Source organism: Megalops cyprinoides, chromosome 8 (assembly GCF_013368585.1).
Source record: "Megalops cyprinoides isolate fMegCyp1 chromosome 8, fMegCyp1.pri, whole genome shotgun sequence".
NCBI classification, from domain to species: Eukaryota; Metazoa; Chordata; class Actinopteri; order Elopiformes; family Megalopidae; genus Megalops; species Megalops cyprinoides.
The window spans coordinates 11,299,230-11,327,220 of NC_050590.1; the positions used below are offsets into that span (position 1 = coordinate 11,299,230).

A 27,991-nucleotide genomic window follows, 5' to 3' on the forward strand; every position below is an offset into this window, starting at 1 on the left:
GAAAATAAGTTCTAAAATGGACCGTGTCGGGTAAGTTCAATGCATTAATTGCGTATGTGACTGCATGTGCGCGTGTGTATTAAGATTAAGATCTGTTAAGATAATAGGGATAAAGTTAATTAGGTTAGATTCGGTTCAATCAGTCATAGGGTATTTTTAGATAAAGACATAGCTATAGATATGCCTATATAGATATAGGTAGATAAAGCTGTCCAGGGTTCCTTAATTGGGATTGTAGGGAAGTTGGCTGGGTGCGGACTGTGGTGACCGCCTGGTGCTGTTTGAATACACAGAAGTATGGTAACTTCGACAAGTTGACAACTGCTTAATGACAACTGATTCTTCCGATGTTACAAAGTATCAGACGTTGTTGTATCTTCACGTTTCGGTGCATTATAGCCTACATCGCTATCTTATACATCTAGTGAAAGAAATGATTTTAAGATCAAGAAAATATCGGTGAAACTCTCGTGCAGCCAAAATCGCGAAAGATTTACGAGGTCAGTCCTCCCGAAAACTGCTTTCAGCTATCAAGCGATTTTCCATCTGGTCACGTTTTTGGTGATGCTGCATTGTTGTAAAAAATGACTATTGTAGACACACCGTGCAGTCGGCTTTAAGTGGCACTGCCGTGCGTGTGATGTTATTATCTGAAGAGGGGTGTGGGTGTGTGATGACAGAGAGATGAGGACAGAAAAGCAGAGGTGTCAGTAGGATGTGTCTGTGGTTCAGTGAAAATCCTTGCATGTGGTGAGGATAACAAAACTCAGACATGTGTAGCACAGGTGTCAGTCTTTAGCAGTTTGCTTACCGAACCACAGTGCCCACTTTTTCCCAGCTGTAAACTTTAAACTGTAAACCCAGCTGGCACTGACCTCAAGTAAGTAGTACGATTTTGTATGGTCTGTGCCGAAATCAGTCAGCAGGTTACTTAAGTTCTTCAATATATTAAATTCGTGGCGCAAGCTGAATAAATGTTGTTTTAGCATGTGTTATGAATAATTCAGTTATAGCATGTATACTAAATATATTAAGTAATAAAGCAGACATGCCTAAATAATGCTAAATTCTATATTAACTAAATTTGGAATTTTTGCATCTGACACGCTGCACAGAATGCACTTTTTATAATAATTCAGTTATAACACAATATGATTTTTTATCTTTAACAAGTGTACCTGTCACACTGTACACATCTGCTACATGGAGACCAATCTTACATCATATTGAAGAAGGGACTTAGCAACTTGAAGCACTGAGCCAAGGGTTCCACTATATGCTGTGGTATAACTGAGTGTGAATATTGAAATGTAAATTATTAGACTAATATTAGACTGTAGTGTCTGTTGCCGTGCTCTCTCCATCTGTGACCATTTTTTTCTGCTTCCTTTTGCCACCTTTTTTGTTGGCCAATGGAAAAGAGAGGAGTGTCCAGAGAACAAGATAGTGACAGTTGAGTACCTGTGCACCAAGGCAGGGGGCCAGGACACCACATGTCTCAGGTAAGAGTTTCTGATTTAGCTCCAGTTTCCTACAATAAATGCTTCTCTAAATACGGATGCCATTTCCACTGTTTCCCTCTCCATACCCTGTGTGTATGGAGGACAAAAGTAACTGGCAAAAGTAACTGTGTGACACATACTGGGATTAAGGCAAAAATATATGATCTGCTTACTGTTACGGTTAGCACAAGAATCAATATTCTGCTCTGTGTGATTCTGGAATTCAGACAAGATGCTGTCTGAAGGCCTGGGTCCTCATCATGTGCCAATCTGGGAGGTAGGGGTGGGGGGGTGGGGGGGGGGGGGGATTGCCTCAGTCTGGTGAATCTGATTGCAAGTGGTAATGATGGGCATAAATGAGTGTCATTAGTGATCACTAAACCACAAGATGACTGTATTAGTGGAGTTGTGACAGCGTGCAGACCTTCCCATGTTCCAAACTGGAGTACATCACGCAAGGGCTTTTGTGGAGGAGCGGGAAACCCACAGAGATTTTTCTTCCAGCAAATAAACAATAAACCATCCAATTCTTCCTCAGTGTTGGTTTTCATTCGAATTTTAGAAAATTAACTCAAGCCAGTGTGAGGGGCGCCAACCCAAACACATGGCTGTTTTGTCTCTAGTCTTCTTGTTGTGCTGTTTTGTCTCCTCACCACAGAGCAGCCCCTCCTATCTGAGAGAACACCATGTGATGATGAGAAGCATGAGTTTATTTGAGGGTCTTGAGGCCTCCCAAAGTAAGCGCTCTCAGCTGTGTGTCTGATGGTTCATGCAGTGTGAACGCACTGATAAACGCTCTTATGAGATTCTAGCCTCTTGGCCCCTTGTTAGGCAAGCAGCATGGCTCATTAGTCAGTAAAGAGAAATATTGATGAAACACGCACTGTCCTGTTTGTGTTACAGAGCTCTGCAAGGCCTCAGAGAGCCGCTTGGATTGTAAACTTAAGGGCGAGCTTAGCAATGAAGCAGAAACAAGTGAATGATAAAAGAGTGGTTTGGGGAAAAGATAAGTGGATATGGGAAGAGAGCTGTGCAATCTATCACTGTCATTTCGTATCTCAGGTCAGAGTCACATGATGAAATAGTGAAGCTCCATTGCCATCAGTGGAGTGTAATAGCTCGCCAGCAATAAAGAGGTGATTACCTATTCATTGGTTAATCAAGCTTTGCTTAATAGCGATCCCTTGGTTTGGTTTATATGAAGATATTTAAACTCATTTAGGAAGTAAGGTCCCCAAACACTATGCACTTAACCTGGACGTACATCGGAATCTCTAAGCCTGTCATGTCTTACATACTGTTTCTCTGGAAACTGTCTTTAAGCTCATGTCTTGTGGAAATAACAAGATATAGAGGGACAAAATTAGCAGGAAAAGTCTGTTACAACTTCAGGGATTGTCAAAATTATTTTTTACACGGTACAGTGTCAGGGGAGAATCTTTGGCAAGAGGGAAATATTTAGGATGTGAAAAAGTCACCCCTCCCTGTGTACATGGGCCCAAAAATGTGGTCAGAGTGATGGAGAGCTGAAATCTTGGTTGTTCTGTGATACACAACCAAATAAACTGGGTTTTTTTGTTTGTTTTTCTTTTTGCTTATAATGTTTTCAAGGTGATGTTTTCAATATTTGTTTTGAAGATACCAGGCTTTGCCTACTTTTCACAGAACACCTTTGCTTGCTTGCATTTTTTTCCCTGTAGATTTGTGGATTAAGTTGCAATAAGTTAATACACAGTTCCTAATATTAAGTCATAAAGGTGATTATTTTCATTTCAGATTATTTTCACACTTTTGTATTTATTGACATACGTTACTCTCCCAAAGGCTGGACACAATGTTAATCATAAAAGTAACCTCAAACTATGCTACATATTTCCTTCTAACCAAAAAATAGTCTCATACTATTATATTGCAAGTATGAGTGTCTGTGTGTGTGTGGAAGTGACATTTATGTGTGTATATGTGTGTGTGTGTATGCACATGTATCCATGAGTGGATGCATGCATGTGTGCGCACACACATGTGTGTGTGCATGTGTGTGTCTGTGTGTGTTCAGCTGTTAAATGCTAATATAGAATACAGGTGAATGACCCCATATCTCTCATACAGAGTATTCTCATGTTTGTGAAGCTGATTACTCAGCATTGCAGTCTGAGGGATTGGTGCAGTCTTCCTAGCTTCCCATACACACAATAAAGTTTGGCTGCTGCAGCACTGCAGCTGTCTGTATAGACCAGGCAGATGCCAGCTGAGCCTCCCTGCTCTGAGTCAAGCTCTGAAGCAGAATTTGGAGTGAGCTCCCGGGTCCTCTTTTCCATCTCTTTTGTTTTTTATTTGTGGCTTATTAAGTCATCTTTGGATTCCCCTTCTCCTCTGGACAGTATCTACCCCCCTTCCTTCTAGCCATCCGCGTGCTGACAGCCACTGACAAACAGCATGGTTGTAAACAAGCGAGTGACACGCAACAGAAAATAGGGGGAAGGGGCAGTCAGGGGGTTATTTTATATCCATGTTGAATAAAGTGGCGCTCTAGCTGACAGTGTGCTCATCTCTGCAAGAGGCCAGCTGGTGAACAGTAGAGAGCTCTGTAAAATACTGAGATGAAAAAGGTTTCGGAGGGATTGAATTATATCAGGCTCACCTTTGTGTACATGCATAGATCTCTGTTGAATGTGCCTTTTAAATTTTCTTTGTACAGCTATTGAGGGGTTGAGGTGGGATGCAGAGCTGTAGGCAGGAGTTTGAGGAGAGGGCACATATTCAGTACTACATGGCACTGTGAGGGTTTATCACATTGAGAGATCATCCCCTTTCTACAAGGGTGTCAGGGCTCAGGTAAGGACTCAAGCGCGGACACAAGAGCTTCAGGTTCCAAGAGCTTTAATAAAGATGTCAGGAGAAGTAGCAAAACCGGAATAGGCAGTGTTGGTAACAGGCAGGCAGTCCATGGGCAAAGCAAGGTCAAAACAGGAACAGGCAGGGTCGGTAACCAGGCAGGCAGAAAATCAGGCTAACAGAGCAAGACGGTGAGCAGAATCAAGGTCGAGGTACAGGCAGGATCAACAACAGCAAGACTTACAGGCAAAAACACAGCAGGAACAAAACAGGCAATAAACACTGCAACGATCTGGCGAACAAGACAGAGACAAGCAGGGTAGAAATAGGGCTGGGCTGATGAGATGATGGGAGGCAGGTGCACAGGCAGGCAGGTGGAGATGATCAGGTTGGCGGAGACAGGGCGGAGAGCGGGGCAGGGCCGGAACACAAGGAAAAACAAAAGCACATGGACACAATGACAGATGGGGAGAACAAAAACACAACAGCTAGGGGGCAGGATACTTTATCAGTAAATCATTACTTAAGTACCCTGGATCCTCCCACATTTACCTCTCTGACTCCCCCTCATCTCATATAGGGCCTCATGCAGTGATACTCCAGTGAGTTAAATTGAATGATCAATATGTCTTATTGACCTACCTTTTAACCCCGGTATGTAATCTTCATCCTTCCTGGATTGTGTTACTTGATTATTGCCAGATTCAGCACCAGCACAGCACCTCAGTTAACGTACTGTCCTATCTGTGCGCACTGCACAATATTTAAGACTGCACTCTGCTCCACAAGGAGACCCTCTGATCGGTTAGTCCAAAGCTCTAACACGAGGAACAAAGAGTGAGGTGGTGGAGGAGGGAGACAGGGGAGATGGAGAGGCCTAGAGATGAGTAGGATTCAGACAGAAAGACAGACAGATGGTGACAGAGGAGAAAGAGGGAAAGGTAGAGAAACATGCGGAGGGGAGAAATGGTGGGGGACAGACTTCAGAGTCAGGCAGAAAGAGAGAGGGGGAGAGAGAAGAGCTATAGCACTGAATACATCAACATTCCAGACTCTGCTGCTGGATGTTACCTTTAAAAGCAGTGGCATGTTCTACATGGTTTACTTGCATGCATGTGGTATGGGTTAACATGATATTTGGAATCATATAGACTTTAACTCATATGTACTGCTTTGCACTTACATGTCTATCTAGGCACACATCTGTGATCTCAGCACTGTATATTTGGCACTAACACTGGTTCATGTGTGGTTAGTGGTATCCTGTTTGTGAAACTTTTCATGCCACTTTATTTTGATGCATTGCGTTAGTTGAGCTGGAAAAGAGTGCCTGCTACATGACAGTAATGTAATGTAATACATGAGACATTATGAGGTGGAGGACATTAAGCCCATTAAGCCTAAGCCCATAATCAGTAAGGAATTACAGGCTACCCTCTGATCTTCAGGCCTCATCACCCAGGGTAAGCCATTCATAAAATGCTACAACTTGATCTAAGACCTGCAGCTCACATGGTACATCAGATGTTGATACTTCACAAAAAAGTGTGTCCACTTAGTTCATTGAAGAGATTGGCCCACCTAAAGCAATAAGCAAACTGAAATGAGGTGCTAAAACCACCAATGTCAGGGTCTGGGAAATGCAGGATTAAGAGTGGAAAGCAGAGATTTGATTTATCTGTATCTGCTACAGAACAGTAACAGGGACCAGATGTGCTTAATTCAGTTTTATGATTTAGTGCCTGACAGCGGCCAGGTAGCCACAAGACAGGAATAGAGCGGAATGCATTTTGAGTGGATACTGGCCTTCGCCCTCCACCCTGTTCCAGGGGAGGCTTCCTTTGTGTACTGCAGCCCAGATTACCTTGGATCCAATTACCCAAGACCACACATTAATGCTCAGAGATGCAGCCAGAAAGGCTACATTGATAAGCCTATGGGGTTGTCCTTGTTCTTCTGTTTGCATGAAGTCTTTGTATTTTTCCTGGACAGATAATAGCATGGAAGAAGTGGTGAGCAGCTGTGTAAACATGAGAGACATCATAAAAATGTAGGTTTTTTTTTTCATCTGCTTATGGTAGTTATGTTGTTATACAGGCTTTGAGTGGCTGGTTAGTGATTCACTTCGTTACCAAAGGTAGTGAAATCATACCATTCATGTCACAATTCTTCTGAACTAGCATGAACCTGTATACCTTCCTGCAGATCCTGAGTTGTTGAATTCCATTTCTCACTCCATTTATCAACATTAGTGCTCTTATGCTGTGTCCAATATGGTTCTGGTTTTATAGCCCTCCCATTTTCTCAGCCTGTTACCTTTATTCTCAATGAGAAAAGAGATGAGTGGGATTTAAATGCCAAAAAACGCCATAACACTTGCTCTTTGCCTGGTTTCCTGATCAGCATGAAAGGTGACTAATAGTGTGAGCCATTACAGGTCATCAGCATGAGATCACAGTGTTTTCTTTTTAACTGTCTGGTTATTTTACTTTGGGGTGTTTCCTACGGCTGTGGGCAGCCAGGGTGCAAAGCTTGGTACTCACCAGGGTAGGTCACATGACTGTCAATTAAATTAGGCACAGGCCTAATGAGATACAGAGAGATGGGCACAGGCGCGACAGGGGGGGTGGGGGGGTCGCATGATCTCAGCAGGGTGTCTTGTGCCCTCATTGTTTCCATCCCAGCCTGTCCAGTGTTCTGGGGAGACTATGGGGAGATGAAGACGGCTGTTGATGTTTAGACTACCATTAGGAGCCCAAGGGGATGGAGTGGAGACTGGTGCTGATAGCAGCAATGGGAGATGAAAGAGAGAAGGAGGAATGAGGAGAGCTGTATGAAGAGGAATATCGCTGACATTTTCAGCAGCTCAGCAGTGGGGAATTCCTCAGCTCTTAGTGAAAGCTCTCTCTGTTGGACTTGGGGTGTCCATGGCTTTAATGTGTAACTGGGGATCACAGAGTTGGAAGTGTGCTGACAGTAAATAAGCACCACCGGGCGCACACTCACTCACAATACAGACAGCATCTCCATGTCCTGACAGGGGATACACACTCACTCATAGTACAGATAGGGGTTCCATGCTCACAGTGGACAGGGGACCAATGTGCAGCATTTCAATGAAACTAATGTCTTAGTTCAGTAGAGTTATTTTCTGCCATGCATTACCTTTCTCTGTGCGTAGTTAGACAAACAACATTTTCATTGCCACAATAAAACATTCCTGACAAGACCCATGAAGCTTAAATTCTTATTTTTCCTTCAGGTAGATAACATTTTGGCTTTTATGTCTTTAGTTTTTATGGCTATTTTTGTATTTTGGCAGGTCTTCTTACCTGAGATTTTTCAGCCCTCACACAGCCAGTAATGTACACTCACAGCTTCATATCTAGGAGTCAGTAATGCCTTCTACAGTTTGGTTCTGCTTTAGGAGTCCATGTAATGGCCCCAGACAAGACTATACATTGCATTGTGACAGACCTCCTCCTCATTATCACCATTATACTCTTCATCATCATCATCATCATCCTCTCCCTCTGAAGGACCTCTGCTCTTCCTTTTCCTCTGCCGCCATGAGCTTTTCTGCCTTGCCACAACAGCTCAGTTTCAGTTTCTTTCAGAGATACTGAAGGGGATAAGAATTTAATTAGTCAATAATTAATGATCAATTATTGATTCATAATTGAAAACTTTTCCTTTACACCCTTATTCTTCCTTTGACTTTTTTAGTTATGATGGATATCCCCTTTTTTAGTGCATTCCTGTCTTTGGGGCATAGATAAATCACACTACTGTAAACAGAAATGATTAAGCACAGAGGCTAGGGCTCAATGAAATATAGTCAAATGTACCTCTGTTTATATCTCCCCGAGGCAGTACTGTGCTGATCTTGGAAATGGTACCCTCAGCCGGGCACCATGTGGGCCTCCGTCTTCCTACAGGTTACCTTCGTGTATAGAGATGCAATGGCTGGCTGCACACAGGCGTTCTGGTGCCAAAGAACACAGGCTGTTTGATCCAGGGCTGATTCATTTGTGCTCAGAGCTGGGCAACTCATTGCTCCAGTCAGAGTGCGGAATCATGTGAGACAGGCAAATGGATACTGAAAACTGCCTGCTCTCCTTTCTCATCACAAAAGGCAAATATGGGGGAATCACCCACACATGGAAGGAGCATGAAGAAAAAGAAGCCTCACTAGAACAAGAGCTAGCTTCACTACTTCAGTGGGCCGCTGTCTGTCGGGATCCCCCTCCATCATCTAAGATGGTTTAACAAGTTTGTGCATGTAATCCTCACTAAACACCCTGGATAACAATAAAGAGCAAGACCCAATTACATATAATGTTAGTTGATACAGCTTTTCCCCCTGTTGTGGTCTTTTGACTGTGTGGGAACTCATGCAGTACACCTGTGTCCTGAAGATGGGCTAGGATTAACATCAGCCATCCAATAATACATGCACCAGGTTGCGAAATGAACATGTAAAAGATTTGCCTGATCAGTGTCTGCTGTAACTTCACCTGGAGCCCAGGGAGGTCAGGTCCATCCATCAGTAGCTTCACCAGCAGGCCATCAGACAGAGGAATGTATAAAGCTCTGTGTCTGCTCGCCGACTGGGCTCTCCGCCAGCGCCTGCTCCTGGCTCAGCTCTGAGAACGGTGATCTGGATATCCGAGCCGAGAGGCACACTGCCTCTGTTTGTGCTCTGGATAGAGACTAACAGCAGGGGAACCAAAAGACCCCCCCCCATCTCATCTCCCCAGCAGGGATCAGACAGGACAGAGTCTGTGAAGACTGGGTGCTGGAGGGACTGGGACAGGGGAAACCAGGACCCTTTCACATCTGTTCTCCATTTGTCTGGCTCTGGTCCTTGCCATATAGTTGTGTGCCCCAAAAATCATCAACACACTCCTCCCCTCTCCCTCCATAACACAAGGCAGTGTCAGGCATATTGAATTGACAGGGGAAAGTACATTGTCTTTAATCACCTTTTCATGAAGCAACCTCTTGATTTCTTATTCAGAAAGGGTTCATTTGAGTCTAAAGGTCTTGAGCGAAAACTTTGAGATGAATCACCATGTGGGATTACCTATGACAAAAGGAAAGATTTTTTAAATGCTATTTTTGTTCACTGAGTCTTCCGCTTCCCATTGTGAAGTCCCCACAGTTTCAACTCTAATGCCAGAATAATGTTGTGCAATTTGAAAGCTTGAAATTTGAAAACAAAGAACACATAAGTCTGAAATAACGAAGGATTTTACTGTCGGCGGTGGTTTTCAAACTGTTGATACAGCAGAAATTTGCTGTTGTGCTCTGAAATCACACTCACAGTTGTGAGAAGCGTTGTACATCACTTTAGATGCATAGGAAATGGGGTAATGCGCTGTCATAAGGAGGAAGACAAATTGTCAAGATGGAGAAAACTGCATTTCAAATCAGATGAGCAATAAACTGTATTTTTTACACTGTGTGGTTTTGGATCTCATAGTGTGGGTATAATCAGGCACAGAAATTGGATTGGTTGTGTCTGAATGACCTGCTAATGTTCTTTTTCTTTGTTTCAGGAGAAGATGCTGTAAGGGTTATAGGTTTGTCATGGGCCGCTGCATACCAGAAAGTAGGTAAAAATAGCCCTTTATTTAATACACAAGAGTTCATTCTGATAAATACATGTGTTCTAGAATAGCCATAAAGGGTAGAGGGCCCTTTTCTAATCTGGGAAATTGTAATGGATGAGTGTCTTTTAAGATGCTTTTATTCCAATAATAAGTCATCAGTGATTTTTTTCAGATCTTGGTGATTAGTTGTATGACTGATTTCCAAAGAACTTGACCACAGGAAGTGTAAGATTATTTCAGGTGTAAACAAATGATTTTAACAAGGACATGATTTTGCTCAGATTTTATTCAGAAGTTCCATTCAGCAAGAGTTTTCACACCTGGATAGCAGGGGCTTCAAGTAGTGAAATAAAAACATATGTGAAAGCATAAACTTGAAGGAAAAGTATTAAGAATGAAAAATTAACAGGGTACAAATTAAATTAAGCAAAATCACATCATGGTAAAATAAACCTCAGGAGTTACAGTCTGCCAATGTCACAATGCCCTTTCAGTCAACCAATCAAATCACTTTTAGGCATTTCAAACCTTATGGTGGGCCTTCAAATTTTTGGAACCAAAACAATGCATTGTCTTAACATTCCTACTTGGGGATAGATAGCATTCAGCACTGTCTGACCTAAGGGAGTCAGATAGCCTTTGGGACTGTGTATGACAACAGGGAACACGCACACTGGTGATATGACCCCTAATTCATTCAGAGGGCAATATCACACAAAAACTTAGCAACTTTGTTGACATGTAGACATGAACTGAAGTTTCAGAGATCAAAACCATTGTGCATGCATTAACATGAAAAGAAAGAGCATTGCAAAATTTAAATAAATGCAAAGGCATGAGTTTTTATAACTGAATTAAAAGGTGCATTGACCCTTAGTTTTTCCCTGTTTTACCTCCTGTTAACCAATGGGCCCACAGGTGTGGATGTGTGTGCAGGCTCCCCCTGTGAACAACAGTGTACTGATCATTTTGGGCGAGTCATCTGCACCTGTTATCCTGGGTACCGCTACAACCGAGAGCGTCATCGCAGCCAGCAGCACCCCTACTGCATCGGTCAGTCCAGCATTTTCCCTGTGATGTGTCCATCAGAACTCGAGTGCCTTTGTCACAATTAGCACTGTCAATTGTCCCTCACCCAATCAGCACTGTCCATCTGCTCTCTCATCCAATCAGCACTGTCCATCTGCTCTCTCACTCAATCAGCACGGTGTCTCTCATCCAATCAGCACTGTCCATCTGCTCTCTCACCCAATCAGCACGGTGTCTCTCACCCAGTCAGCACTGTCCATCTGTTCATAATCAGAACCAATCAGAACTATCTGGTTGCTCCTGCTGTCTTTCTCATGACTATGACTTCCAGCACAAGGTCCTCATGAGTGTTATGATCTGGAATTTTTATTTAATTACCAACTTCTTCTATACCATAGCCTTTGTGACATGCATTTGTCAGGTGTATTTCTGAAATTATAATCATGTATTATATCTGTCAACCTGTCATTGTATCATGTATACCTGTATATATTTCATGTATTTACATGTACATGTAAAGCATTCAGTAATTAGTAGTGATTTTGTTCATACATGAAGAAGGCTTTGAAGAAGCCCGTGAAAAAACTGGAAGGCACTGAAAACTTTGTTATTTTGCCTTTTTGGTGCAGATGTGGATGAATGTGAGGAGTCCAATGGCACCGTGTGTGACCATGAGTGTGAGAACACATTGGGCAGCTTCCTGTGTCACTGTAAGAGCGGCTACAGCTTGGGTCCAGACCGGCGCTCCTGCGTGCCTCACCACAAGTGTGAGTCTCACGTGGTACTTCTGCGCTGTACACCTGGCTATAGTATCCTGTGTTTTTCTCTGTATTATCTCATCTATGTATGTGTGTGTGTGTGTGGGACTCAGTGAACTCCTCAGGGAAGTCGGACACACTGATGAGCACAGGGTCCTGCACCTTAACCTGTCAGGACATTGTTTCCATGAGGGACAGCATACTACAGCTCAAACAAAGGCTGGACATCACTCAGGTCAGGTACCAATCACCATACGTAGGTGTAATAAGGTGTAATATAGAGCCCACCTAATACCTATGGCAAACCTGTGTACTGCTAGGGGTTACCTAGGGTAGCCATTACCTATCTTGAATCGATATGATAAAGTTAATTGTGAAAATGTGTGTTATGGTCACTTGTGAACATGTGGTCAAGTATAGTACATAAACAGAGCGGAAGATGGCACAAGACAACTTAGTGTTGCATCACAAGAAATTTTCCATAGTTTGTTACTCTTGACAGAGACATGGAGAACTAGCCATATCATGAGGACCCAATAACTCAAAGTTGTGCCTGTGTGTTTGTGTGGTGTAGATGCTGTCTCCAGACCAGACTGACAGCAGTGACAATGTGCTGCATGGATGGGGGATGAGAGGGCCCGATGGCCCCAACATGTCTGGCCCGCCTGGCTCTCCCGGACCTCCCGGGCCTCCAGGTATATGTCTCTGGTTTTGTGATGCTCATTTACATCTCCAGTTTTTCTGTTTGAAACCTCAGGATGTCAGTTCATTCAGTCTCTACTTCATTTTTTGCTCCTCTTCCCGTGGCTGTGTCTCCTAGGACAGCGGGGAGCAGCAGGAGAGAAAGGGCAATCTGGAAGCAGGGGCCAGCCTGGACCTCAGGGACCAAGAGGGGACATGGGACCCATGGGTCCAGAGCCAGATCTGGAACACATTAAGAGGGGTCGTAGGGGCCCAGTGGTGAGATACTGCATCTGGATTATCACAGGCTGTTCTGTTAGGGTGCGTGTCAGTAGCGCATACATCAGAACAAACCCACTAATATGTACAGATGGCCCCACTTTTTCAGCACAATGCATTTCTGTAAGCATCGCTATAAAGAGACAGATCATCCTGAGCTGAGTCAAATTGTCACAAAGAAGTCATGTTTCTAAACAGAAATCAAATCAGGCTGGAATTTTTAATAAAAAGTAAAACATTCATAGCAAATTAACACTGTGCGAGTATGTGTAGGTTTAAATCTAGTTGCACATGTAAAATAGTAAAACACCATCATTCATTGAAAGAGAAAGGAAGACAGTGCATAAAACACAAATCATAAAATATGTCTTCTTCCAGCTGCCCTCAAGGGGGCACTGAATGAAAAACTGAAGTTCTAACAATAACAAGTCTTAAATGAACGCCTGGTTGGATTCGTTTTTTTGGTAGCAAGTCTTTCTGTTTCAACAGGGGCCCCCAGGTGCACCAGGTAGAGATGGACAGAAGGTAAATTCACTTTTAGACTGTGTCTGTTTGTGTGTGGGCATGAGTGTGAGGCTGAAGGGTTCAATACAGTATGTCCCGATGTCTAGACAGAGGTCTCTGCTATGTGGACACCTTACCACAGCCGATGTTTGAACAGTCTGAGGTTCTCCCATGGATATGAATCCATAGCTCTTAGAAGTATTTTATATCAAAGGACTTTGAGGAGGAGCTGAGTGTGTGTTTTCATCTGTGTTTGTACACCGCAGGGAGACAGGGGTTCTCCTGGTCCCAGAGGCCCAGCGGTGAGTCTTTATGATACATCCCCAATTCACAGTCTGCTGAAGTAAATAACAGCCGTCCTTCCTGCAGTCTGCTAATGTGTTCCATGCGTCCCCAGGGACCCCCCGGCTCCTTCGACTTCCTCCTGCTGATGGTGGCAGACATTCGCAATGACATCATCGAGCTGCAGGAGCAGGTGTTTGGAAGCAGACGTGGAATCTCCCCAGAGCCCCCGCCTCGTTCCAGCAGCGAAATGGGACTCGGTGAACGGGGATCGGGGCAAGAGGAGCTCGCACTCAACACCCAGCCGTGGGAGTCTCAAACATAGTACCCTCCAGAAGAGCACAACTGCCGGGGAGGAAAAAAGAGTCAGCACAAGCTCTGAGATGTCAAACGACAGTTTTCTGCTAATACATCATCTGTAGGATTGGAGTCAATGCCGGCTTTAAAAGACTGGTGCCCTGAAAGATGCACTACTGGCACAGAAATCCTTGATCTGTCTCCCTTTCTTTCTCAGATAACAGAGACAGTCTCTCAATCGGTGAATGCATAACAAATGCTTTCTGCACTGACTGCCACCTTCTGGAACATAAGTGTGTGTGTCCATAAGGAATAGGGGACCATTGTGTCAGCAGCAGTTTAGTGTAGTGGTATGGAGCAGGGCTCATAACCAAGAGGTTTCTGGTTCAGTTCCCCACTGGGGCACTGCAGCTGTACCCTTAGGCAAGGTACAGTAAATGTCCAGCTGTATAAATGGATAAAACTGTGTCCTATATGAGTCACTCTGGATACGAGCATCTGCTAAATGGCAATAATGTAATGTAATTAATGCCCGCTTCCCTACTCATAACTGTGACCACTGTGGTTTACTGGTTGCTGAACCAAAGACTGCAGTGCCTTTTATCCCACACTTTATCTCACACATTTGTTCGAAAAGCATCTTTCCGTCATGTGTTCATTGAAGAGGACGTTTTTTGCTGCCGCTTTGAAAGACACTGAGTGTAAAGACAATGACCCATTGACTTGTGGTCCTTACAGACCAACTGCACAGGACACACCAGGTTCCCATCTGGATACTGTACTGAGCCACACCAGTCCTGTTCACACTGCCTAGACCACCAGAGCATACAGGCACATTGGAGCAGCAGCTGTCTATGGTGTGGTGGAATGGTGTATAAGAGTGCTGGTGAATGTGCTGTCAGTATGATACATTATAACTGACTGCAGTCTTATCTAGAGCGGCAACTTACCTGCGTGTGAAGCATTAATCTGAACCATTTTAGAAAAAGATTTTTAAGACTGCGCCCCAAGATAGCATTTTATTATCAAATATAACGTGCACCATTAAATTTTTAATGCCCAGAATGTAATTAAATATGAATTTTACATGAAAAAGAAGAAATGAGAGAGCTAGCTGTTTGGCCCACTTTGAGAGTGTGACTTATTGTTCAGAAATGTCATGTCCATTCTTGTTTTAAAATGAGCCTGCCCTGTTAGTGATATTGGATGTGTGGAACAGCCTGCTGTTTGCCTTTTCATGTGTGTGTGCCTTCTGCCTAATCCAATACTTTTACCTGGGGTTTTCCCTTGAATCCAGCAGGGGGAGTTCTTTCATATGCAAAGCTCTTAAGGGAAAGAAACGGAAAGTTATATCGTTGTCAGCCTTTAAATGCTTTGGTAATATGTTTTCATCCAGGGTAAAAACAAAAAATTGTTTTGATTAACGTGTCCCATTTTCTTAACCTCAGTGCCTCAACCTGCCTCAGAGGCATAGACAGCAAGTGTTTGCACGTTTTGAAAATTGCTTAAACACATAGTTTGAGCCACTTTGTCATGAGAAAGTTTTATGATATTGGTTGATACAGGTGCCAAGGTTTGAGGCTGAAAGCTTTTTAGTACAAACAATTGTGACGGTGTGTGTTTGTGATCATATTTATGTAAGTAATACATTTAATTTTCATAAATAGCTTTAATAAAATCCCCCTCATTCATAATCTTAACAGCATATAGTGCCCTTATGCCTGTGGCAGTTTGTTAATACACTTACATTTACATTTATTCATTTGGAAGACGCTTTTATCCAAAGTGACTTATAAGTGAGGCAGAGTACAACACAAGGAAAACACCATAAGGAGTCAACAATATTACTTGAATATTGATAAAATTATTGTTTCAAGGGACCCCTGCATAGACCTTTTTGTGCACACTAAAATGTGTGGATGTAATTGTATGATACTAAGTCATTACAGTATTTGTATTTTATTTTATTTTTTAGCTGAAGAACAGACTACTAATCTTGTGTATGTTTATTTTTGGGCAATAAAATAAAGTATCATTATAGACATTAAGATATGCAATATTTTGCTATGCATATTGTGCTGTAACTTTTGCATTGTGATACATGTCCTAATGGAAGGAACATGTTGATATACAGCGCTAGTTTAATTGTGAGCAAAGTGATTGTGGAGCTGTAGTCTCTGCCATTCAAAAACTCTCCGCTTACAGTTACTTACCCTTGCAGGTGGAGGTTTGCGTTTGACAAGCCTGTCATCTGACAGCTCCACCTCCTTTCGTGCAGCCAGGGCTCATTGTTGAGATGTTACTAGGTAACAAGGAATCAGGACACACCCAAAAAGAATTTTAGAACTGTGTCAGCTAGAAAAAGAGAAGCGAAGAGATTAGATCATCTCCTTAGCTCATTCCAATTGGTGTAATTTCATCATTTGGTCTGTTGATGGCAGTGTAGAGGGTCAAGAGAGTTCACATGGGTCTAAGAAACGAGTTAAGGAAACTGTACAATAAAGAGCAAGCATACCAAAGGTATCTGTCAGTTTCCACATGCTGAGAATCTTTTACGTAACGTGAAGTGTGGCTTCTAGTAATATGGTAGTATATGTACTAATGTGTGATATGTAAATTGCAGGCAAATAGTTTAAATCGTGAAATTTATCATGTATTCCTGTTTCTTAAATGCCAGCACTAACATTAAGAAGAGAAACGATCATTGCTGCATCTGATTACAGATGTGTTCTGTGAACAGCAACTAGGAATATGCTAGAATATGCTGGACATTTAATAATGAGAGAATTGTGCTGTTTTTAAACCTCAGATATGGCAAATATTCCTAATCACTGACCCAAAAAGAACTGTCCACCAAGACACACTGCCACCTGCATTTCATGAATCTTCACAGGGTATATAGTCCCATTTTATGAGGCATGTCTTGTGGAGAGCAGAGAGAAGATCACAATGTGTGTGTTGTTCAGGGCAGTGGATCTCCACCAGACCACAGCATGCATGTACACAGAGCTCAGCAGAAGACTTTAGTGTCATGCATTCTGGCTAGCAGAAAGCAGCAGCTCTCCTGTGATGATGCCACTTGAGTCTGACCATTTCACCTGCCCTTCATGTGGCATGGGTGCCTGTAACCTTGTTCTGACCTTTGTCTTTCCCCCTTTGTTATAACCAGACAGAAACTAAATGCAGATTATCTTTGTATTAGATAACATTCCTTGAATGACACAATACAAAGGCCTTTCTTTGCTCTTTTGATGTCGGCAACGGCAGCTAGTGCCATTGTAATTTGTAGAATCAGGTTCCTTCCTGGTTCTCCCTGTGGGCCATATCCCAGGACGACATGGAAGCATTGAAGTGTCTCATCCAAATGAAGTGAAGCCACGACCACTTTTGTATCCTGCTGCTAGCCTACATCCTTTTGAAGTTGTTGAGATTACTGAATATAGCTGTTCTACTACTTCTATTCTACTTTGTTGTAATGTCCCTCGTGAACGGGACTTCCCTTTACACCGCTATAAACCCGGAGAAGCACACAGATACAGTGATTCCCAGTGCACCTGGCTGTCATGTTGACATTTCTGATTCTCAGCAGGAGAGTTTTTGGTATCATGCAGGTCTGCATGAAGTGACTTTCCATTTATTGTATGAGTGAGTGATTTAAGGTAAATGGAAGGAGCCTCCATCTTTGTACTGTTCTCCCTGTGGAACCTTGATTTCTGAAAAAGACCACTTGCCAAAAGGCAGAGAAGCATTTTAAGAAAGACAGATTTTCCATCCCTGCCATACAGATACAAAGTGTATGTGCTCAGATTACCTGTGGGGAGGTGATATTAAATCCTCCAGACTTCCTTCTGAAATGTTTATATAACCAGTCCCATAGCGTGTGTAGGTATGGATGGGAACTCTGATGAGAGGACGGGATGGTACGTGACAACACGATACTGCAAATATGTAGGAATGTCCTGGACTGCCTGGCCGCCATAAACCAATCACAGATGACAATCGATGCCAGGGTATGAGCCTGAACAAAAAGAGGTAAACGAACCAAGAGAGACAGGGAGCACTCACGTACAGAGATGTATACACTTGCACACACGCACACACACATACACATGCTCACACAGATATATTCTCACACATGAGTTCCTGCACAGAACCAACAAGCGTGCCATGGAACACCTGACAGGTGCAGGCGTGGTCTGAAGCTAGGACACCTTGACACGCTAACTCTCCTGGCCCCCGGCCAGCACTCCACTGCTCAGTTTCTGCACCTTACTGCCTCCTCCCACTGTGATGTCATCAGCATCATTGGTTTAGCACAACTGTTCCGATACCAAAGCCATAGATTCAGTAACTCAGGTTTATGGAAAGTCTCTGTTGTCTCTCCATCACCAAACTCAGGGTTGCGGTAGGAGTTGAAACACTTCATGTCACTCTGTGCCCCTGTTTCAGAGGTTTTACTAAAAACGAACGCACATCATCAAAGGGAAACAAACTGAATGTTTTAACAAAGCCAGTTAATTGCTGGAGTAATCAGTGTGTATGGTGCCAAGGCAGCAAAGTGGATGTGATGGTAGGCATGCATGAGCTTCAGAAAAAAAAAATACCATTCCCTGCCTCTGTGATTTAGGGTAAAGTCCCTGCTGTGGTGTCCTGTACAGACGGAGAACTACTGTTTCATTATGTCATAGAGATGAACCCTAGCCCCCTCAGATATTCAAGCTCAGGCAAAGATTTCCTCCACTGTTGTTCAACAGAGGAGAGCACTGTCAACTACATGTACTGTGGTGATGTACCATGGTTTTTTTTCCAGGACTGAAATTTACAGAAGAGTGCAACAGGCTCAGAAATATTGGTCACTGTGTGTTCACAGATACCAGAATCAAGTATGCTTTTATTTATGAATACCATTTAGGACACAAATTCAGGTGAAATACATGTAGCAATATTTAAGTATTTTCACTGACTTGTAAATACCTGAATATAAACACACACACACACACACACACACACCATGTATACACACCACTTTTGTACAGCTATGGTGATTATTTTATTTATTTTAATTATTTTAAATCAAATAAATCTTTTGCTTTACAGCAATAAATATACTGTGAATTTATTCACCATGTGGTTTTGAGCAAAAAAAAAAATCCATTCCATTTGACTGGGAAAAAAAGTTCTTATCGTTTTATTTACCAGATATATATAAGGAAGGCCGAGTCCTGTAAAAAACTTTAATATATTTGTCACTGGAATAGCTGCCGGTTTATTGCTATAATCACTATGTTCTAAAGGACAAACAAATATCTGACAGGAGGATGAACGCTGGAGAGTTGTGTAAACTCCCCTAGCCCCAGGCAGTTTGTCTCTACACCCCGGTTTCCTCTGTCATTTACAAGCTGCTCGCATGCACAGCACGGAACAGCGAATGGAGAACCGGCCAGACGGGCTTGGGGAGTAGTCGGGCTCATTCTTAAGGGAAAGAGTGTGACCTGCGGGCATGTGGCTGCCTGGTTTGCGTGAGGACGAGTCCCTTATCTTTTCATTTCTGTGACTTCTCCATCTGGCCTGTGGCGGGCGGCATTCTCGCCACTCTTTTTTTTTTTTTTCCTTTTCATGCCATTGATAAAATTGGCTCTGTAAATGCTTATTTTAATGAGACGCTGAAGGCACTGCATTAATTGTAAATTGGCATCATATCATTTTCATATGAATGTACGATCAATCACACGATCAATATTTTCATTAGTCATTCTGCATGAACCATTTTGTTGCTTTTTATTTTTTTTTCAAAGTGTGCACTAAATTTTTATCTACTATCATATTTAGACCATTACTAATCACTAGAATTAATAATAGTCATACTTACTGATACAATGACTACATACAGTACATTGATACAATATTAGCATAAAATTCAAGAGTAATGTCAAAGTAATGCACTGTGTAACAGACAGACAACAGAGGGTATCACTGAAGCATAATAAACACATTCTGATTTTTTGAAAATTACAAGCAAGAGCAGCGTGTGGTCACCTGAAACACCTGGAATCAGTGCAGTTGAGGCTCCCATTGTTTGCCATGATAGATGCCTGTGGATGGATCAGATAAACACTCAAATTCTCTCCACAGCTCAATAATCTTCCCATGTTCCATTTCTAGCCAGATGGAGATCTTGTGCTGGCATTTACACATTTTTTCCCCCCCATTGTGTCTTTCACACGCCACAGTTTTCTTGCTGCACTCTTCTTGCGTATGTAAAGGGGGCAGCCTACTGAAAACCAGCCATACTTAATTAGTGTATTATGATATTCCACGGTTGTTTTAAAGTTCAATAACCAATCCATTTTTCTGACGTGACATTCCGCATTGTACAAGCAAGTAGTAACGTGTTGTCAACAACATGCAAACACTTCTATCATGTTCACAATGTAGAAAAACAGCCAAGCCACAGGATGGGAGTGACATGACCCAGAAGCACGATCTAGCAAGTATTACAACCTGATACAGTAAACAAAGAGAGTAGCAGTTAGGGAAGGGTTTGCTACATGCAGGCTGTTATAATTTGGCAGTCTGCATTTCAATTGATCACACACATGCATTACAGAATAAATGTGCTTACTTCCATTTTACTTGCTTGGGCTGTTGTTAGAGCTGCTATTATATCTGAGACTAATTAGCATAATGTCAACCCAAAGCAAAATGTAGTGAAAACACCTCAGGTGTAGTGTATCTGTATGTCTGTATCTTCAATAAGACCTGTCTGGGTATTTAAGGTGAGCTGGTCATTTAATATCCCCTTGGCCCCTGCTGTTAGGTCAGTTTAGCTAATTGTATTATCACCAGTGCTGAATGTACTCAATGTACCCTGACACTTTGTACAAACAGTACAAGAGGTGGGGCAAAAGGGCAGGTCTCACACAGTACACATGCCAAATGGCATCAACCAAAGCGTTCATTTAAGATTCATTTAGGTTTGGGACAGAAGAGAGAGACATCCTTTTAGGGCTGATGCTAACCTGTGATTAGATAGATATTCAAAACGGCACCTGTATGGTACAATTCAGTTGCCTCTTTATCTAAATATGTTCACCATGATATGTTCAACATAAGAACTGCTGTGAAACTTAATTTCTATCCATTAAAGGGCCCTTTCCATCAGGTGGTAATTATTCAAATGTAAATAGCTCTCCTTATACTTCCGTTTGACTTTACCTTACAAAGCAAACTGAACATGAGAATCCCATTATATATAAGTCAGCAGAGTCCATAAGGACTGTAGGTAATGCTAAAAAAGTCACATGAGAGACAGTTTGATCTGGAGGAAAGAAAACAACCATCTCAGAGAACATTGCGTTGACTCAGGGTCATGTCTTTGTTTTTCTCTGGCCAACTGGTGCAGTTTCTTGCGATCACAGGTGTTACACTGGAGATGTGCTCACTGTGTATGAGATTTGTAGCATGAAAGAATATCAAGCACAAATTGAACGCACAAATCAACGCAGGTCTCAACACTCACATAAACCATGTCAGAGACAGGTGAAAGGTCACATGATTTAGGATCCACTACAGAACTATATCAAGACGATTCCTTTTCATGTCATCTTTGTGAAAGCAAAGCAGGGGACCAAGACAGTTCCACAGAATTTCAAATCAATTACTGATGCTATTCCAAAAAGCAGTAGACAATTATTAAAGTTATTTGTCGAGCACTGTCACAACCTGAAATTTTAAAAAAGTTTCACACTGTACATACCATGATATTGGTGTCATTTTGCCATGCAGATTGTTAAATATTGATAAATATATTGAGATTAATAAGAGTAGAAGCAGAGATGTAACAAGATATATAAGGAGGGGGGGAAGAGAGGACACACACACACCAGCCTTAAAACCACACCATCTACTAAAAAAATGTTATAACCATAATGATACCCTCTGTGATCATAAAAGTCAGCGACAGAACACAGAGGATGTAATTAAATGCAGCAATAGCAATCCACATTCTTTTGATCCTTCTCTCACAGCGAATTCAGGTGACATTCCTCATTGTGTACACATAGCTCAGTTACATAACAGGCACACCTGGGATTTAGCTGAATGGGGTTTTGAAAGCCCTGATTTGCTAGTTACACTGAGACAGTATTTTTTTTTTAACAATTAATCTGACAGTGCTGTACTGTTCAGATAGTCAGATATTTGGTAAAAATGGTAAAAATAAAATTACTGGCCTCCCTGATAATTTTGATTATATCATGAATAGTATATACTGTATAATTATGTGTATTAAATTCTTCATTATATAAAGATTACAGTAAGTCAGTAATAAGAGGTGTTCATCCAAAATCCTGATTGCAATGATGATTGTCTTCAGAAATAACCATAATCTTGAACCGTTCCTGAGAACACAGTGTCCTCACGAGGGAAGTAGGTTTGGGTTACATGAGGGCCAAGCATCAAGCAGTTGCATTTCCTGGAAAGTTTATCACTGGGGTGCCTCTGACACACGAGTGATTTGCAGAAACCTATGCACGCATACAGCTTCACGTACCCTCCGTCGCTCTCCTTCTCCCTCCCTCACACTCGCCTCGGTCGGCTGTGATTGACACGTAGCGGGGTGGCGTGAGAAGGAGCTTAAAGAGCCACAGTCACGACAGCCACTTCCTGTGCTGCAGACAGGCAGGAGCAGGCAGTGAGCAATAAGGGTGGGGGAGTTGTGGGTCTCAGGTAACATGAAGTACGATAGCAGCTCCTCTTCCCTTTTAAGAAAATGCATATAAATTCACATAATATACACTGCCACTGGCAAAAGCCCCGCTGACCATTGGCACTGCCCTCAACCTGCAATGCCGCAGCACTAGGCACTGGCAGAGAAAGTGACAGAAGACACAGATGCCTGTTGCCATTCTACCACTTTTTAACCTATGGGAGCCTCCGGAAGCCTTTTTAGCCAGTGTAGAACATATTTCACAAACATGACTAATGCATGTCACAAATGTACTGTGTTCAGGGTAATAACTGAATGTCTTTTCCTGTTTTTTTTTTTTTAATTAATATTACGATAATTGCAATGCCCTAAGTCATCTGTCATGTCATTGCCTCAAAGCATTTTAAAGCCTTTGAAATTGCACAAGAACAACGAGTCTCTGCCCAGGTTATGAGTAAAATTCCCCTTAGCCCCTACAGTTCCTTTTTATTTATCACCTTAAAGATTCTGTTTTGGGAGATCAATCAGATCGCAAGAACACCTGTCCCTACAGTTTGACATCTTGTGCCACTATGTGTTTCCTGAAAAAGTGCCATTATATCCGTAGCCCACTATGCGTGCATTGCTGTTTCATACATTAAAAAAGAAGGTGCTTTATGCAGAAAAAATAATTTATTAGATGTGCCTTTTTAAATGAGAGAGGGCTATTTTTAAGGAGAGGCTAGTAATATTTGTTTCCCTGTGCTGGCAATTTTGCCATACAGCATGTACATTTTGTACATGTAGATGTCTGTGACAAGGCTACACCTTGCAACCAGGGAATAGCCTGAAAACTTGTTCAGACAGGTGGTTTGACTCTTTAAAGCCTGTTGGTTCAGTGTGGTATTATGAAAATTAAGTCACAAGCCAGGCAGGATCTCTGAAATGCATCCATAGCAGGCATTTCAGTTTCATCCTCTTTTATATTTTTTCTAAGCCTTCTTTTCCTTCTCTCATCCTCTTGCCTTAGGTTAGGTTTCGGTGACACTTTTTTTTTTCACAATGATCCCTCCGCATCATGGTTAGCCTGGTCATGAATCACTGTTTCTAAACATTGTTCATGCAAAAGGAATCCACACACCATGTGGCATACCTATCTGGTTACTCACCTCACTCTGTAAGTGCAGGGCACAAAAGAATAATAATTTTATAAACACTACATAAACTTTCACAAGGGGACAAAAGATTTCAATACAAAGCAGCCACATGTCAACACTTGTTTTTTTCATGTGACCTTTAAACATTCTCTTCTCTCTCCTGCTCCTCCAAGGCTAGAGCTGACACACTAATCATAACACACATGTCAATAAACTGTAAAATATTCATTCTACAGTAGAAGGAAAGTGCATCTCTTTCAAAATATATTGCAGAATTATTATGCAGCAGACAATTTTCAATTTTTCTGCTTTTGTTAATGTAGCTTTATGCTTGCATGTTTAAACTGAAATTTTCTCTTGAGCAGGGGTGTCCAAACCTCTCCTGGAGGGCCACTTGTCCTGCATGTTTTAGATCTCTCCCTGTTCCAACACAGCTGATTTAAATGATCAGTTTGTTTATTAAGCAGCTTCAGGAGTTCATAGCGAGTTGATCACTTGAATGAGAGGTTTGGGAAACGCTGCTGTAGAGTTTGTCTTTGCAAGTGTTTTTGAAGAAACATGCAGGCCATGCATAAATTTAATGTAACTGTGTTGCCTGTGGAACTCACACTACACCTCACAATAAAGTAATGAGCTGCATTACTCTTCACTGTCAGATAACCATAGTGTTTTCCTATCATGGTTTGGGTTAGAATTACATTAAAACAAAGCTTATCTCAAATCAGTTGGTGAGAGGCAAAAAGCACTTTCAGTTCTGGTGCAGAAGCCCAGGGAACAGTGCAGGAAGGCCATTTCAAGAAAACAGAAAGGGCACAAAGCAAAAGTGTCCTGCAGCTGAACAGTAGCACACAGGCAATTTTTTTCATGCGTTATAATTACAGCTACTGTTAATTGTCGGTTGACAACTGGATGATAATCAAAGGAGCTTTTGCGTTTTGCACCTGCCAGACAAGGTAATAGGCAGGCTTCTAGATTGATTCGTCTCCTTGGTCGGTTTCCAAGAAAAGTGTTTAACTGGAAGTTGTGGTGAGGTGATGAGAGACCAAGGAACAGGCAGACAGAGAGGTGTTGATAGAGGACTTATACTCCTTTGCCGCAGGCATTCAGAAACTGGAGGCTTGAACAAGCTCCTATAACCAGCTGAGGTTTCCTTGCAGCCACTCATCCCTCTTCTGATAAATAAAATGCAACAGTAACTGCTGCTTTTTAAATTGCATTCTTCCGCAGCACACAAATCATGATTCCACTTTATTTATTTTAAAGTTTGGTAGAAGCTTGAAGGGAGAAGAGCGCATATATAAGGAAGAAAAGAGGAAAAAAAAAGATGCGGCACATGAAAACCAATCACTGCTTCTGACGGTGGTTGTACCTCAGATTTTTTTTTTTTTTTTCCCATCTGTTTTCAATATTGCAGCTGCCCCTGAGCCATGGCTGAAGTGGGCGGAGTGGGAATGCTGCTGCCTCAAGGGGACAGAAGTTTATTTAGGACAGGTACACCCAGGGCTCATGGAGGACGAGGCAGGACAGCAGCAGAGCCAGTGTTCTCACGAACACGCACTAAAGGACATAAGCTGAAACATGCACACGCGCGCACACACACACACACACACGCACGTGCCATGCTTTACAGGACGTTATGGCACTCTGCCCACTGCATCTCACACCTGCAACACTTCCACCTCTCAGCTGTGTTGCTAGGCAGCTCCTAGATCCATTGAAGCACAGAGCAAACCTTTCTTATCACAGAACACCAGCCTGTGAAGCCCTGCCGAAAAGAGCAAGAATGAATCAGAATGAGCTTAATTCTGGGGAAACAAAAGAGACACCTTTGTTTATGTCCTTTTTATCCACGTGTCATGGTTAAAACACTGTACCTTTGTGTCCTACAGTCCTCTAATTATTAACAAAGAGTGAACAGAACTGATGAAGAGATTATATTTGGCACATTCTGATACCAGCACTTCGGTGTACTTGAAAAACCCTGGCCCTTCTCCATGCTCTCCAGGACCTTTGAATGTTTTTTATTTTCTTTAACTTTTACCACATACTAATTCAAGCTCTGACAAATGAAGCCTGTCAGATTTTTATAAAGCATGTTCTGTGCTGGTCCTTGTGCTAGGAGATGATCAGACAGCTTTCAATGTAGCTATAGATGAGTGTATTTAAGTGTTATTTCATATTTGCATGTATGCCTGTGTCTGTGTATCAGCACTCACATAGCAGATACAATGGCAGACACATACTGGCATTGTTGTACTGTTTTAGTTAATGCATATAACCATGTTTTATGTCTGCTGTCTCCTTTTTGGTTTCTTTGACTTCTTTGTTTGCATGTATCTTAGGTGTGCCACAGAGATAAAACATCAACAATGTGTTCAAAAACATCATTGTGTAGTCAAGTGTTTTCTTTTTTTTATTTCAGTGGGAATTCAAAATAATTTAATGCTTCATTTAATACTTAGATTCTTGAACTTCTGCTGTCACACATTGTTTTAAATGGATTTAAAAGTAATGCAGTAAACTGCTCTGAAAAAATCTTGTACTAACCATCACAGTAATTAAAAATGTTGCCATTGTGTCACCACTGTAATCTTAGTTTGTTGCAAAAGTGCATTTCATTGTGCAATATCTTGCTACATAGTCCTCAGATTACTAAGTGATCTATGGTCTGGGTAACAAATGAACTATAATACACATTAACCCAGAAGGTCTTCTTGACAGCTAACCACTGCTCAGTAGGACTGCAAATAAAAATGCTTTGAAACTGCTGGCTTTCATAAGAAGAGAAAAAGACAAAGTTTGTGGATTTGGATTGCAGTATTTGAAAGTGTATACCATGTGTGTTTGCTCTTGAAAAAACTAATTGAAAGGCTCCAGTGTGTCCAAAATATGAAAACAACAAGATGAATGTATGTTTTTAATTAAGAAGATGAATCCCAAACAATACTTCCTACTGTTTGCTCAGACAGTTCTTGTCTACTTGTCTTCAACATGTCATTTCCACTATGCTGTTTTGACACAGAGAAACACTGAATCTCTACACAAAAGGTGTGAAGGATTCTGTTGAAACTGCTGAAGAGACTCAAAATACCACAGCCATTTTAATGAGCTTGGTGATGTCAATTCAGTGCAACAGCTGTATAGAAAACCATCTGCAAGGCCACGTATAGACTGCTACAATAACACACACTGACACATATGCATGCATGGGTGTGTGACCAGCAACACACACATACACACGCATGCACACGCACACACAAACACACACAGACATACTCAGTGGCCAGCCATGTCGGATGTCCTGTCTCACTGGGGTGAAGGAAGAGGTTTGTTATGCTTGAACTGGGATCAGTCAATTACTCAACAGTGCCTAAGGGACTGGACCTGTGTGCTGTCCAAAAAAAACATAGTGTGGTAGATAGATGCCTGACCATTCTCATAGCATGCACTCTCCTTCACCCGGGCCTGGCAATGACAGTCCAGAAGCAGTGCTGTATCTGTCTCCTTATGCTTCTGATTCTCACGCTCTTATTTTCTCTCTCTCTCTCTCTCTCTCTCTCTCTCTCTCTCTCTCTGCACTCACTCACTCACCAGGTTGACATATTTCCCCCCTTTTCTTTCTCTTTACATGCGCGAATGTTTTATTTTGGAAAAGATATTTTTGTCTCACTGTCACGCAAGTGCCCAGCGATGCACGTGTAGCACCGCTATGGGTGAGGGCAGGTGGCTCATATGCTCCCTTGAGCACTCACGCCGGGCCAGTCTGCAACATTTTGCCCAGCAGAAAGCGGGCCAAGCTTCTAAACCAGAAGTCTGAATTAACTGACAAAATAAACTGATGCGTATCTCATTCTAAAATTAAAACCACAAAACTACTACTTTTTCTTGGTTTTTCTTTGTTTGTCTCTGTTTCATATCTTCCCTGAGGCTTTGCTGATGAGAACCTGGCCAGGGCTGATTTTTTTGCTGTTAATTTATAACAGGCAATAATTATGTCATGTGTCATCTAAGTGTTACACTATCCTTTTTCATGTTATTTTTGTTTTGCAACTGAAAAAATGAACTATTGTTGATAGTTCTTCATTAATCATATGTAAAATATAAATATAAAATAGATAGTTCCGACCATGTAATCTGATTGGCCAATTTAGCATTCCAGCCAAATATTATGAATAACAGCTTGGTATTGTAGCAATGTGTTATTGACTGAAGTAATAATACACAAAAGGGTAACTATCATGTTTATTAGCATGGTGGTAATGTGGACATCAGATGCGAGGCAAAGCTGATTACTGCCAGCATTATTGAGGTCCAGTAATCACATTAACTCACACCCTCTCATGTATTATTGCTTCTATAAAACAGG

At 42.0% G+C, this 27,991-nt stretch overlaps 1 protein-coding gene across 1 annotated transcript; it reads left to right on the top strand.

The window, feature by feature from the left end:
- Positions 1-16: 16 nt before the first annotated feature.
- On the top strand, positions 17-13,810 carry LOC118782277 (collagen and calcium-binding EGF domain-containing protein 1-like). Its single transcript, XM_036535586.1, has 11 exons — positions 17-30; positions 1,422-1,502; positions 9,899-9,951; positions 10,871-11,005; positions 11,611-11,748; positions 11,853-11,974; positions 12,314-12,434; positions 12,578-12,699; positions 13,189-13,224; positions 13,470-13,505; positions 13,601-13,810. The coding sequence occupies exons 1-11, from the start codon at positions 17-19 to the stop codon at positions 13,808-13,810; spliced, it is 1,068 nt and encodes a 355-aa protein (XP_036391479.1).
- Positions 13,811-27,991: the final 14,181 nt, after the last annotated feature.

Coding starts and splice junctions, on each gene's coding strand:
- LOC118782277 (XM_036535586.1), top strand. Junction 13,225..13,469: donor CAGGTAGAGATGGACAGAAG/GTAAATTCACTT, acceptor TGTACACCGCAG/GGAGACAGGGGTTCTCCTGG. Junction 13,506..13,600: donor CTGGTCCCAGAGGCCCAGCG/GTGAGTCTTTAT, acceptor ATGCGTCCCCAG/GGACCCCCCGGCTCCTTCGA.